The 15518-nt window shown below is 38.9% G+C and overlaps 1 protein-coding gene across 2 annotated transcripts in view; it reads right to left on the bottom strand.

Moving 5' to 3' along the window:
• Positions 1–12056: 12056 nt before the first annotated feature.
• Positions 12057–15518, bottom strand: part of PGM2 (phosphoglucomutase 2) — a 33456-nt gene continuing 29994 nt past the window's right edge. For both annotated transcript variants that reach the window (XM_068543120.1, XM_068543121.1), the window contains exon 14: positions 12057–14453. In XM_068543120.1, coding sequence (XP_068399221.1) covers positions 14351–14453 — 103 coding nt within the window. In that variant the 3' untranslated portion in view covers positions 12057–14350. The remainder of the gene's footprint in view (positions 14454–15518) is intronic.

Consider the following 15518-nt stretch of genomic DNA (forward strand, 5'->3'; position numbering starts at 1 on the left):
TCCCTTTGACGTTCCATAACCACAGAAACTCCTTTAGGTTTGAATGCTCTTTTGAAGAAAGACCCCAGTCCTGTCACACTGACCAGCCTCAGGTGGCTGTGGCTCACTGCCTAGGCTTTGTAAACTTAGGCAAATTACTTACCTGACTTCTGTTGGTTCTCAGTGTCTCCAACCATGAGATGGGGATAAAAGTAACCGTAATTACCTTACAATGTTGTCAATAGAATTAATGAGTTAGTATAGGTAAAATACTTAAAATCTGGCATGTAGTAGAGCTGCCATTATTGCTATATTTCAGTGTTGCAATTTGTCTCCTTTTCCTTCTTCTCTGGATCTTAACAGCTTTCTTCCCTATTCCATCTCTTTGCAGGGAGAACAGGATACTAACCTAATAGACTATTTCAAATAACTCCAATCTTTTTGGAAACTAAGACTCCAGGAATTCAGCATTTATGCTGCTTCAGAAGCAGTGTAATGATTGCTGTAAAGAAAAAGTCTGAGACATTTTTCTCTTTTAAATGGTCAAGGTTTTTCCAGCAAGGACAGGAAGGCTTCTTCAAAGCCAGTAACATTTTTCAAGTTAAAATTTAACAATTTGGAAGTCTTTCAAAATTCCTTCAAACCCTGTTCTTCCAAAATGAGATTTTTCTGGAACTAGTGGGGTGTGCAGGAAAGCAGTCAGCGCTGGGCCAGTTCTGGAAGCATGTAGACTACGCAGGTGTGGAGGACGCTTAGAATTCACATGGACATTAGTGCTAGGTAAAACAGAACAAAATGTTTTTAAATGGACAGTTGAACTCCAAAGAAAAGAAAATTTCCTAAGTGTTAAAAAAAAAAATTTTCCTTGGTAAATTGAGAAGAGCAGAAAGCAGCTGCTGGAACCCCCGTGGCCTCAGGAAGGTATGAGACCAAGTGTGGGCCTCAAGGACTGGGGTTTAACATCTCTCTCTCTCTCTCTCTCTCTCTCTCTCACACACACACACACACACACACACACACACACACACACACACAGCCATGCATGGGCACCTGGAAATATGGCCCCAGGCTGATAGGAGGCAGGGAGTTGGAACTGATTCACTCGTCTTTGTTTTTTTATTTTTTCTCCCCTAAAATTTCTATTGGATTCTTTTTTCAAGTCTCTTGTTCTTATTTATGGTGTCCTATCTTAATTCCTTAGTGTACAAGACACCTGAAAAGGACTGTGCCTCTGTGAGAAGGGAACTAGAAAAAAAATGTACTTGCTGGTCCAGGATCTGGGAAACTTATAGTTTGTTTGAGACACTGGATAGGGATGGGGGGTGGGCTGGGGGTCAGAGGTGGGGAGAGTGAGTTTGTGATCAGAAATCAGAACTCCAAACCTGTGTCACATGAATGTATGAAGTGTGGATTTATGCTTACAAGTTGGCATAGGATTCAAATAATAATTCTAATAAAAGTAGCATAAAAATTCATCACCAGAACTTCCCTAGTGGTCCAGTGGCTAAGACTCTGCACTCCCAATGCAGGAGACCCAGGTTAGATCCCTGGTCAGGGAGCTAGATCCCACATGCTGCAACTAAGAGTTCACATGCAGCAGCTAAGAGTTCGTATGCCGCAACTAAAGATCCCACATGCTGCAGTGAAGATTTAAGATCCTGCCTGCATGCCACAACTAAGACCTGACACAGGCAAAACAAAAAACAAAAAACAAAACAAAAAAACTCATCACCAACTTTGTTAGAAGAGTTACACATATCTTCTCCCAGATTGTGGATTGTCTTTTAATTCTATTTATAATGGCTTTTATTATACAAATGTGGTCAAATCTTTTGCTTTATGGTTTGGGCTTTTGATGTCTCTTAAGAAATCCTTCTCTACCATGATATCATAGAGACAATTTCCTACAGTTAATTTCTTCTAAAATTATTTTTTAAGTCTGCAACAGAAAGTTTTAAAAGTATTTTTAAAATTGAAGTATAGTTGATTTACAATGCTCTGAATTTCTTCTAAAAATTTCAAAATGTTGTTCACATTTAGATCTTGAATCCAACTGCAGTTTACTTTTCCATATGGTTTTGGATACGGTTTGAGGTAGGGATCTAATTTTAGTTTTTTCATCTAGACAGCTAATTGTTCCAGAATTTTTTACTCAGTAGTTCTTTCCTTACAGACGTATGATGCCATGTTGGCCATATACCAGTTTCTTCTATATACATTTGCTTATTTGTTATTTCCTTCCACTGGTTTATTTGTTCATCTCTCTGCCAAATTTATGTACTGTATCTTTATAATGAATCCTAATAAGAGCACAATTTCCCTCTTCTTATTGTTATAAACTGTGAAGAGTCTGAGAATTTATCTATTTGCAAGCTAAGAAGTTAGCCTGGCACTGATTCATAGATACAAGTAGAAGACATGAGAGGCTGGTGAGTCAGAGGCAAAGGACTTTATTGCTCACAGCACAGCACTCACAGCACAGCTGGCAGCATAAGCTTTACGTTCACCTCAGTTGCCCCTGTCCCCAAGTTCCACGTGTGACATGGAAGAGCTGAGATGAATGCTGCACATGTCACCATGAGGAACCTGAGCTTAGGAAACCCCAAACTTTAAAGGCGGATGCTAGCAAACCTGCCTGTCCTTTTCCCCAGAGGGAGACACTTCTTAAATATCCTGGATGTCAAACAAATCTTCCCTCTGCCCTGGAGGGAGACGCCATCTCTGTCTTCCAAAGCTGTTTGCTGTATAAACATCTTTGAAAAGATAGTCTAGAAAAAAATGTCAGTGTGTCTGCTCAGGAGATGTGCAGAAATGCAAGAGACCAATAGAGCGTTGTCTCCCAACATTACTTCTTCGGTATTATTCTGTTTACTGTGGCTCTTTGTAATAGGGAAGAAAAAAATCTGACTTCATATAGGGGCTGTTTCTTTTACTTTAACCTTTGTACTCTACTGCTTTTGCAACAGGTTAAGAATGTTGTCTATAGCCTGGAATATACAGAATAGCCCACTCTCAAGGCTCTGACCTTTAAAAGTATAACACTTTTCCATTCATATAGAGATAAAAAGTTGCAGAACAGAGAATAACATTTGTCTTGTTGGAGGTTTACAGGAACATCCTGACCTGACCTATCCATGTGGACAGCTGCAAGAACAAAGGATCCCAACACCGAGAAGCTGTGCAACAACCAACCACAGCCTTTCAGTAAAAGAAGCCTGAATTCTAACTTGGGTAAGATGGTTCTTTGGGACACTTAGTCCACCATCTCCTTGGTCTGCTGTCTTTCCGAATAAAGTTACCATTCCTTGCCCCAACAACTCATCTCTTGTTGCCTGTTGTGCGCTGAGCAGTACCAGCTTGTACTTGGTGATACCTTTACTCTTCCATATGAATTTTAAAATTAATTTGTATAGTTGTTTTGGGTAGCACTATGTTACCAGATATAAATTTATACAAATCTTTTTGAAATGCATTCTTTACAACCATGTATAAATAGTATATTATAATTAATGACTGTAATTATAGGCATGCAAAGCAATGAACAATTTAAAGAAAGATTACAAAACAAAAAAATAGTTTAAAAAACCCAATGACAGCAACAACAACAGCAACAGAACAGTGAAACCCCTGGGACCTTGCAGAAGTAAATATAAAATTGCCTTGTAATAACATTTTTACAACATAGGGCGCAAGGAACTCTCCCAAATTAAAAGAAACAAAAACAGTAAAAAAAAGAAAACAAACCTCTGCTGAAAATAAAAACAAGCAAATTCACAAACACTAGGAAACAATCCATTGTGTGGGACAGTCAATACATACAACAAACTGAAGAAATAGCATCTCAAGAACTTTATAGAGCAAGATGTAAGAGAGACTAAAGCAAGCATATTAAAAATTATTCATAAACAAAAACCAAAAATGGGAACCAAGAAGATGGAATGGGACACTAACAATAAAGAGAAGGAAGATTTGAAAAAGGATCAAATAGAACTTTCAGAAATTTTTTAAAAAGCAACAACATTGAAATTTGAAATTCCAAAGAACATTGAAATTTGAAATTCCAAAGAAGGATTGAATAGCAGATTAGGAAAAGCTTATGAGACATTAGTGAGCTGGAAGACAGTTCCAGATGAGAGGGCAACGCAGAGATAAAGAAGTAGAAAACAATGAATATAGTAACCTAATGTAATAATGAAATGGAAAAATATCAAAGAGCAAGAAAAAAAGTCTTAAAAGCATTCAAGTATTGAGCAAAAGATACAATTGTACTTACATGAAGCTCAGGAACGGGAAAAATGAATCCATGGTATTAGCTGTAAACAGTGGTTATCTCTGGGGGTTGAGGGAAGGGTTCCAACTGAAAAGGGCATGAGGGTACCCTTTGAGATAACGGACATGTTTTATATCTTTATATCCATGCTTTCATGGATACTTAAAATCTAAAAAGTCACTGAGCTGTACATTTAAGATTTTGTGCACTTTATTGTATGTATTTTACACCTTAATAAAAACATGACTTAAAAAAGCAATCAGAAAGAAGAAAAAAAAAAACTATCTACAAAGGGATGACAGCTAGAGTAATAGCACACTTTCGGTCAGAAACAAAAAAGACCAGAATATAATTCAACAGTGACTTCAAAGTGCCAGGGGAAATAAACATCAAATTAGAGCCTTTTACCTGGTAGAACCATTACCAATGAATGAGGGTGACTAATGAGATTTTCATGCCAAGACTAAAACCACCTCTAAAATATGTGCTTCAGCGAGAAGGGTTAGGATGGTTGAATCAAAATAGCAAAGCGCTGGGTGAATCTACATAAGCATTAACTTTCACAAATGATTTTGATAAGATGATGGATGATCACTAAACTTGTGGTGATCATTTCATGATGTATGTGAATCAAACCAGCATGCTGTACATCTTAAACCTCTACAGTACTGTATGTCAATTATATTTCAATAAAATGGGAAAAATTATTTAAAATAATTCTGAAGGGTTTTATTTTAATTTTTTGGCCGTGCTGTGTGGCATGCAGGATCTTAGTTCCCCGACCAGGGATTGAACCCGTGCTCCCTGCAGTGGAAGTACGGAGTCTTAACCACTGGACCGCCAGGGAATGAAGCATTTTAAAAATTAGGTGGATTATCTTGCAGACACACGCTCATGTGAAATGATCTGTGACAAGGTTATTCACTGCTGCATTTTTTGAAACAGCATTAATTAGAAACAACCTCAATATCCATTAATAGGGGAAATAATTAAATAGATTGCATTACATCCATACATTGGACTGTACATTCAGCCATTGAATTATATTTCTGAGTGTGATATAGAATAAATGTATTTCTATATGAGTCAGATTTCTCTTCATTAACAACTACAACACATCAGTGGGTTATAACAGTGAACATGAATTTCTCATACGCTCCATCTAAGGAGAAGAAGACAGTGAATAATTGCAAACATTAAAACACTCTTTCACAATTGGTAAGTGAAAAAAGCAGAGTGCAGAACAGTGTGTGCAGTGTCCTACCATTTGGATAAAATAAATCAAAACAAAAGAATCCATTACATAATTGTTTTATGTACAAGTTCTCTGGAAGAATGCCCTTGAAATTAGCAAAGATGATGCATACGAACTGAGCGGCAGTGAATAGTGGTAGACTAGAGACATTTCACTCTTCATATACCTTTGGTACATTTTGAAATTTCTACCATTTGAATGTACTGTCTAAGCAAAAATTAAGTTTTCTGTATTGTTTGGGTGGAGGCTAGAGATATTAACTTTAGACCTGATTAAAAAATACACATGCAGGACTTCCCTGGTGGTGCAGTGGTTGAGAATCCACCTGCCAATGCAGGAGACACGGGTTCGATACCTGGTTCGGGAAGATCCCACATACTGTGGAGGAACTAAGCCCGTGCACCGCAACTACTGAGGCTGCGTGCCACAACTACTGAAGCCCGTGCACCTAGAGTTGGTGTTCCACAGCAAGAGAAGCCACCGCAATAATGAGAAGCCCGCGTGCCGCAACGAAGAGTATCCCCCGCTCGCCGCAACTAGAGAAAGCCTGCCCGCAGCAACGAAGACCCAATGTAGCCAAAAATAAATAAATAAATGAATAAATTAAAGAAAAAAGAAAATACACATGTTAAGATTACTATAAGTATAACCACAGAAAAAATAGAAATTGAATGTACAGCTAAAATGGCACAGGAAGAGGGGTAAAAAAATTATCTTGAGCACTTTAAAAAAACATACTTAAGAACCATTTGTGTTTCCTTTTCTGTGAACTATCTTTCCATATCATTTGTTCTGTTTCTACTGTGTTGTTGATCTTTTTTTGTTATTGATATCTAGGGGCTCTTTATTAGGAAGATAAGCCCTTTGTGATACAAGTTGCAAATATTTTTGCCCAGTTTGTGACAGAAGATTTTATTAAATGTAGGCAAATTTTCAATCCTTTCTTTGTAACTTGAGTTGTAGTTAGAAAGATTATATTCCAAGGTTACAAAATAATTAATCTATATTTTCTTCAATAGTTCCCATAGGTCCTATGTGAGTCTCATTTCCCCAAACTTTTATCTCCTTATAGGCGGGAACAATAATGGGTATATCTGCATGTCATCCATGGGGCCTAACCCCCCATGTGCATTTTCTCCAATAGGTAATACTTTTCTGCTGATGATGTTAAATTTCTCTCTAATCACTGATTAGTGTCCTCTATGGTCTAAGACAATTGAAATGTCGTTAGCAATTATTTTGCAACAAGTGATTGGATTTCAACCACATTACAAATAAGGAAATTGAGGTTTAGAGATTTTAAGAAACTTGTCCAGCATCACATAGTTAAAAAGTAATGAAGTTGGAATTGAAACTCAGATAGCTTGGCTATAGAGCCTATAACTGTAACCCCAATGGGTTGTAGTGGGCACAACCTAGAAATGATATAGATTTTTTTTTTCTTTTTTAAAATCACTGGTACCATGTGGGAAATGAAGGCAGCAAAATGATACTGGTTTTCTGACACAGAGCTGCAAACACTGAATGGGTGATATGAAAACATAATTTATAAATCTAATTTGTTCATTTATCCAAGGATAGTTAATACTCAAACGGCAATTTATGAAGTGTTCTCATCTAGATAATCTCATGACATTCTTTCAACAAGGAGATACTTTAGTTGTTAAAATATTATCTGTCTTATACTAGAATGAGAGGGAAAATTATATATACATATATACACACACACACACAGAGTGTTGTTTATAGCTATGTTATATTAGCAAAGAATTGGAAACGACTTAAATGTCCTTCTAACTAGGGGATGAAAAACGGATGCAGAACCGAGTGTATAACGTGCAACCATTTGTGAGCAAATATAGGCTATTTCAACTTCTTCATCGTTTTGAGTTTTCTAAATTCAGATAATGGCCTACTGAATGTTTCTTTCATCATTGTGATAGTCAAGATTCTCCCAAATAAAACGTATACCTTGGCCACAAACTCAGGGTCTGTTTCATCCACAAGGTCAGTCCATTCAACTGCGACTACACGTTCTCTATTAGTTTAGGTTTCCACTCGTCAGCCAGCTTCTGGCTTGAGCTGCTAACCGGTGATTCTCAAAGCAGCAGAACCGTCAAATCTTCTTTTTGTTATTGATGATCGAGATGATACTGATGACAGAGAATAAATGATAGAGAACAACATTGACTGAACTCTGGGTGACTTCCCAGGCTTCTTTCAGAATCCTTTTCCTGTCTCACTTTGTGAAATTGGTTTTTGTTGCTTGCCACAGAAATGCATACTCCAGGGCAAATGTCACGGCATCACGCAATTTAACAGTTTCTTGTCCAGCCAAATGTATACTCTCTGAACAGACAGAGGATGTAGATCTCAAATGAGCCCATCTTTCTCAAGCAGCAGCACAAACTCAACCTTATTTAAATCTCTTGAGATCTTATCAACAAAGATCTTGGTGGGGAAATTCCCTGGTGGTCCAGAGGTTAGGACTCCGCACTTTCCTGCCGAGGCCCCAGGTTTGATCCCTGGTCGGGGAACTAAGATCTCACAAGTCACATGGCATGGCCAAAAAAATTAAAAGATAATTATATTCTTTAACACAAAACAAACAAAGATCTTGGTTCCCATTCTGGGGTTGCACACCAGAGCACATGCCTTCTAAAGGAAGATGGTCTTATTTCCTCTGCCTTGTGGTTACATCCACCACGCAGCTGGTTCACTCAAGCAAATCCTTCAACAGCTCTCTCCGTGGATTCTTGTACTTTGCTCATATTTCTCCCTTTGTTTGTTGGTCTTCATAACTCAACACAAAACTGTAATTTTGTTCCAGAACAGGAACATAATTAAAAGGAATCACTGACTTCATCCCTTCGACATATATACACTACCAAATGTAAAATAGATAGCTAGTGGGAAGCAGCTGCAGAGCACAGGGAGATCAGCTCGGTGCTTTGCGACCACCTAGAGGGGTGGGATAGGGAGGGTGTGAGGGAGATGCAAGAGGGAGGGGATATGGGGATATACGTATGCATATAGCTGATTCACTGTTATACAGCAGAAACTAACACAACATTGTAAAGCAATTATACTCCAATAAAGATGTTAAAAAAAAAAAAAGGAATCTCTGAGAACCTAAAGGCGTGACAAATCCCTTCCTTTGAACTACTGGAGCCCAAGAGAGCTCTCTGAGAGCAAGAAGTACGCTTTCATCACGGCTGACACATGAGCTACGCGTTCTGTCTGAAATAGCTCATCAGCTCCTCTTGCCTCCCTTCTGTGGGAGGCCTGCGCGACAATGGATACATCCATTCATGTCTCTTTTTAATGGAACCCCATTGCCTTTACCTGATTCCCCTTTTATTGTACAGGGCAAAGCAGGAGTGGGCAAACTGACTGGTGACAACCAGCACATGGCACTTGGAAAACAACTAGATGCTCTGGGCGTGCCACCCCTCCCCCACTCCTATCAAGTATCGCCAAAAAATCAAACCCGAATCAGATCATGCTTCTCCACCTTCCATGTCACCTTACAGGAAACGTAAGGCACAGAAAAACATGTTAACTACATCATGAGGAGGCAATTAGCAAGATTCAAAATGTGAGGAACCCTACAGGGCAAATGATTTGGTCGTTTGGAATAAATTAAAAAAGGCAAGAGAAAAGAAAAAAGAGATGAAGACTTTATAGATTAAAAGAGATTTTAAGAGACCTATCAACCAAATGCAGTAAGTGGATACTATTTGAATCCTGATTCAAGCAAAGAGTAAACAACATGTATGAGACAAATGGGGAGATTTGCACACTGACTAGATAATTGATGATGTTAAGGAAGGAATTGTAAACATTTAAAAATGTGTGACAATAGTAGTATGGTTGCGTGTGTGTGTGTGTGTGTGTGAGAGAGAGAGAGAGAGAGAGAGAGAGAGAGAGAGAGAGAGAGAGAGAGAATATGTCCTTATCTTGTACAGATACATACTGAAATATTTACAGATACAATGACAGGTCTGGGATTTGCTTCAGAATTGTCCTGTAGAAGGATGGGGATTGAGGAAGATTTAGATGTAACGGGATTGGACATGAATGGGGGATTTGCTCTAGCTGGGTGATGGGTACTTCGAGGTCCATTGTACAATTCTTTGTATATGTTTGAAATTTTCCGTAAGTTTAAAAAGGAAAAGGTGCAAGTCAAATATCGAAATCACCGAAGGTTCTGGGCAGGTGTTTTTAAGCGGTGGTGTAAATTGGAAGAAGGGCAGCTGGGGAACTAACTGAAGAAAAAAACTGATTTGGGGCTGGGTTACACTGAACACAATTTGAGGACATCTGAGTAGGAAAGTTCAAGGAATCAGGTGGTAATATAGGGTCGGAACTTGGGAGAGAAGTCTGTAGTCCTACACTTAGGACAATTACATCCTTGAGCATAAAGACACTTTCAGAGGGTAGAGAATCGATGATTCCACCTCGGGAATGAAATGACTTAGGGTTCAGAAGGAAAATATAAGGAAGCCTGCTGAACCAGCAAAGGAGATAATTAGCTCAAGCCTCCACCTAAAATTTACTTTGGATTTAGGAACCTTTATCAGATATGGAGCTACATTTCACTGTTGCCACCTAGAGATTTGTAAAAAAAAAAAAAGTTAAGGTGAAATAGTTCAGAACAATGTATTTTAAGAACACAATCAGGCCTCATCATCTCTGTAAACTGCAACCCTAACTTCCCTTTGGAAGTTGCACAATGCTATTTTGAAATGGTTTCAAACGCTTATTTGACCTGGAGCTGGCTCTTTGGTCCGTGTGCCCAGCTCCATTCTGGACTAGGTTTGCACCAAACACCAAAGTGGCTTTCACTGGACGCGAACGGGAAGTGGCCACTAGCTGTTCCGAAAATTTTAATTTCAGGGACCTACACGAGGAAGCCAGGGCAACAGAAACCAGATTCCCCAACAGTGCTCTCCACCCTGCTCACCCTGCGCTTAGGTCCGAGGACCTCATCTCTCCAGGCAGCTGTCTTTCTCCTCCAGTGAGTCTAAGTTACTGCACTGTGCTTACATGGAGAAGTCTATCAAAGTGGCGTTATTTTAAACTTTGCTTCCCATCTGCCTAAGAGTGTGACATCTTGCTTTCAATAGTTGGGTTACTCTACACAAAGTATGTTGGTAGCAAGAACAGGACAGAAGGATGATGCAGGAAAATGGCATTCAAACAGCCTCCCAGAGTCAAATTGTTTTGAATAAAAATGTTAGGAGTTTGAACTTGATGTTCTTGAAAAAGACAAGTCCAAAAGGGGACATTACAGAGTGGTTTGCCCATAGTTCAAATACTTTACTATTGCAATGCAGCAGTCTTCTGCGTACGTGTGACTTCCTCTGCTTTCCGAGGCGAAGTTTGAGATCACCAAGCCTGTTTATCATCAGTATCCAGAAAAGTGCCTGACTCATAGCAAAATTCAAGCATGACTCAGTCAGTGAACATATGAACGAATGCACAAATAAGTCTCAGGATGTAGTCTTTTAGGAAGTAGAAATTATAAATATGATTTAGATGCCATTCTTTCAAAATCCCTTAAAAGGAGGGCATATTCACTTTTTCCGTCACTTAAAGCATTTATTTTTAAAACCATGTTTCCAGGGACTTCTCTGGTGGCGCAGTGGTTAAGAATCCACCTGCCAATGCAGGGGACACGGGTTTGATCCCTGGTCCGAGAAGATCCCACATGCCAAGGAGCAAATGCACCCGTATGCCACAACTACTGAGCCGGCGCTCTAGAGCACGCGCACCGCAACGAAGAGCAGCCCCCGCTCGCCACAACTAAGAGAAAGCCCGCGTGCAGCAACGAAGACCCAACGCGGCCAAAAATAAACAAACTAATTAAAAAAAATTTAAAACCATGTTTCTAATGTCAAGAAATAACAATACCGTCCCTTAACAGCATGATGACTGAGTTAAACCGATGAGCTAAATTAATGACAGCTACTGCCAATGTTTCTTAGAGGAAAGAATAAAGGTGTTTATTTCATAGAGACACCATGAGGAAAAATAAATAAAAAAAACAATTGGCTTGCATTTCCTCCTGCAAGTCAGTCTCTCAGACTTAATTTGGAATTTGTTCTTTCTAGGCACCAAGAGAAAATGGGTTGCCACCTCTACACTCAAACTGGACGGTCTTCCCCAAGTAGTTTAGCTATGAGAAGGCAGAGGGGGCTGCTACACAGCGCTCCGTCCCCATCACTGCCTTCCTCCCCTGCAGAACATTTCCTGGCATCTGCACGTCATGTGGTTCTGCCTTCCTCTGCATGTCACGTGGTTCTGCCCTCCTCGTCCCCAATTTCAGCACCCCTCCCTTCAGGCTGCAAGGTAAGGCAGGACAGGAACACACGGCTGCCTGTCTCTTCGGTACAAAGTGTTTTTCCCCCATCTCAGATGTTAGGTCTTGTAAGAGGGCTAGTTAAGCATTCTGCCAAAGAGAACTGCCAGTGATTTATGATTGCTGATGGTGCCCTTAATGGATTTTTATATAATTTAAAGACCTGCAGCATGATATGACCTCAGAGACCATTTAGTAAAATCTCTTTATTTTTAAAATGACAAAATTATCACCCAAAGTCCACAGTTTACATTAGTATTCACTCTTGGTGTTGTACATTCTATGGATTAGGACACATGTATAATGACATGTATTCACTATTACAGTATCATACAGAAAATTTTTTTTACTGCCATAAAAATCCTCTGTGCTCTGCCTATTCATCTCCCCTTCCCTCTTGACCCCCGGCAATTCACGGATCTTTTTCTTGTTTCCACAGTTTGGATGATAATGACGTGTTAATGCAGGTCCATCAATACTAAAAAATGCACCACTGCGGTAGGGTGTCGATAATGGGGGAGGCTGTGCATGGGGTGGGGGCAGGGTGGGTACGGGATATCTTTGTACCTTCCTTCAATTTTGCTGTGAACCTAGCACTGCCCTAAAAAAAACCAAAGTCTTAAAAAATAACAAAATGGAGACTTTGACAGGCTAAGTGACCTGACTAAGGTCACAGAGCTGGCTCCCCGTGGACCAACACTAGAATGCAGGGTCTTTATGGTGCAAGCTTTATGCACCACACGTTGCTACCCTGCATCCCGCAATAACAAGAAAAAGTCAAGAAATACTTACTGGAGGATCTCCTCTAGGTCCAACTGAATCACCCGCTCACGTGAGGGAAGTGGGGCAGGTCCTTAAGTTTACATCTGGGTTCTGTTTTCACCATCTCCCCACCTCCGTCCAGGACCGCACACACCCCAGTGCCTCCAGGCTTTTGCTAACGCTGTGCTCTGTGCCTGGAAGACTTCCTCCTCCATCTCCAGCTGCCACTTGCCTCTGAAGGTGAAGCTTCCTCTGGGCAGAATGAATCCCTCTCTCACAATCCTCAACTCTGAGTACTCTGCAGATAACTCAATTATAGAATGTGTTAAGTACTGTAGTTACTTATTAGCCCTCCAATTAGACCCTGAGCTCCATCAAGCAGGACTGGATCTTAATTACATTTGCATTTCCAGAAACAAACTCTGTGATGGGGTACAATTTATGTGCTCACAAAAATGTAGAGAGGACACAAATCTGAAGTTTCTCTTTTCCAGAGTACACTTTAAGAGTACACTATATTTAAAAATAAATATAGCTTCTACAATGAAGCAGCTGATAGAATATATTGAATATTGTACATTTAAGAGTTCTGGTAGGGGACAAACTATGTATCACTAAGATATACAAATATTCTTTCCTTTACATTAGAAACATGATTGTCAATGGTACTGTAATTTTTCATTGTTCTGAAACTGTTAATAACCATTTAAGTTAATAATAATATAGGCAATCATTTGCTTTAAAAATAAAAAATCACACAAAATATATAAAGTATATAAAGAACAGTTTGGTCCTCAGTCATGGGTACTCAATGGGAGTCATTTTGGAAGGTTATAAGGCCATCAATTATGAGGAGGCACAGATTAAATAATGAACCTGGAAAAGTCTAGTTTTAGATTATGATCACGTAAGAACAAGGCAAAAAAAATCAAGGTCAGGTAGTCACTGTTTAGAGTCCTTGCTGCTTTAGGACCAAAATTACATTAATTGTGTTAAAGCAAAAAACTACAATAATCTACTTTGCAAGTTTCAAATAACCAATTGTTTCATTCAAGATTTAAAGAGAGAAAGTGAATGTTAACACACTGAACAAAGATGGTTAAGCTGTTTTTTCCTAGCACATACACAATGTATAATGGTGCATTATTAGAATTAAAGTTTTAGATCAAAAAACTATCTTTTTAAAGTATCTTTTGCTCTACTTTATAGGTTCCTGTGAATTGTATTTTCCCTAAACACAGCATTTGATCTGTTTCTCTATTTTACTTTATAAGCAATTGAGAGAAATGTAAATATACATATATGTAGAAGTGGCTATCTTTTACATAGGACAGCCCAGAATTTAGTAATATGTATAGGCTTTCTGGCTGTTTTACTTACACATAAAATGAATTTTAGAGAAGAAACATATTTGGTATTTATTCTAATGAAAGCATATTAATTACAATATATTTCTGAAGGTTAGTTATTTTTAAAATCTTCATTTTTAAATTCAGATGATGCTCAACCTTTTAACAGGAAGGTTGGTTTGTTAGATTTGGCCATCTTTCTTTATTACTCTTAAAGTTCAAATATAAAACAAGGAGGAATGTACGTCTATTAAAAAAATATGAATACTTGTAGCAATAGTTAAAATTATTTGGCCCACAAAAATATTGCTTAAGAAATCAAGTTCAGCTTAATTGTAGGGAAATGTAATTATGCCCAAGGCTGGGATAGTTTACTCTCCTTTTGGCTGCAGGTTATACTTTTGTGGCTGGAAAAAATGTTCTTCAATAGCACTGACTAGTTCATTTAGTTCTTTCTTCAGCTGCTCGGGATCACTGCAAAATAAAGGGGAAAAAAATTCCAGGTCAGTGGATTATTCCAAAGCATATTTTAAAGACTCCTCACATAGATCAATTAACATTGATATTTACCCTTAAGCGGAGGGCTAAATCAGACAAAACAGAACTCCAGCTACTTAAGCATGGGAACACATCTGTGATGTAGACAAAAAACTCATGTGACAATATTCATTATTTTCCGCAAAGGCCTTCCTGAGGTCTCTACTATAAACAAAAGCACCCCTTTGCACTTCTCGTAAGAATTTTTAGGAAACACAATGTGTAGCCTAGCATCCCTAAAAGCTCTGTCTGTACCTAACAGTGCAGAGAAAACTTTCATGACTTCAGCTGTCATTAAATCCTGCTGAACTTTTACAAATGACATGGCTGGCAAGTCTTTGGTCCCCCAGGATATGAATGTTCTTGATCCTGTTTGTCTTCAAACTATCGGGAGCTCGGCTACAGCGTCCTGTGTAAGGCCTTCCCAGGATGGAAGAGCTGGGGAGCCTCCTAGTGGGCCAGCTGGTCACTCACCCGGAACTCAGACCCCCTGAGACCCCCTGTTTATTTTATTTTATTTTTTTTAACATCTTTATTGGAGTATAATTGCTTTACAATGGTGTGTTAGTTTCTGCTTTATAACAAGGTGAATCAGCTATACATATACATATATCGCCATATCTCCTCCCTCTTGCATCTCCCTCCCACCCTCCCTACCCCACCCCTCTAGGTGGACACAAAGCACCGAGCTGATCTCCCTGTGCTATGCGGCTGCTTTTTATTCTACTTTGGGAACAAAAGGGTCACAACTAAAGTATAAACAAAAATCTTGGGAACTAGATCCCTTTAAGGAAACTAAGTTTTCAAGCATGTGGAAAACACTCATTTATGTGCAAACAATTGGAAGGTTGATAACAGATAAAACAGACTTGTAATTAGACAGGTGTCTAATTTATGTGGCAGCCTTACATATCAGGTTACTAGTATGAGGTGAGTTACTATAAGTACTTAAAACCAAAAAGCTCAATAGAAAAACGTAAATCCTTCAATTCAAACTTTTAA

This window comes from Eschrichtius robustus, chromosome 4 (genome assembly GCF_028021215.1).
Source record: "Eschrichtius robustus isolate mEscRob2 chromosome 4, mEscRob2.pri, whole genome shotgun sequence".
NCBI classification, from domain to species: domain Eukaryota; kingdom Metazoa; phylum Chordata; class Mammalia; order Artiodactyla; family Eschrichtiidae; genus Eschrichtius; species Eschrichtius robustus.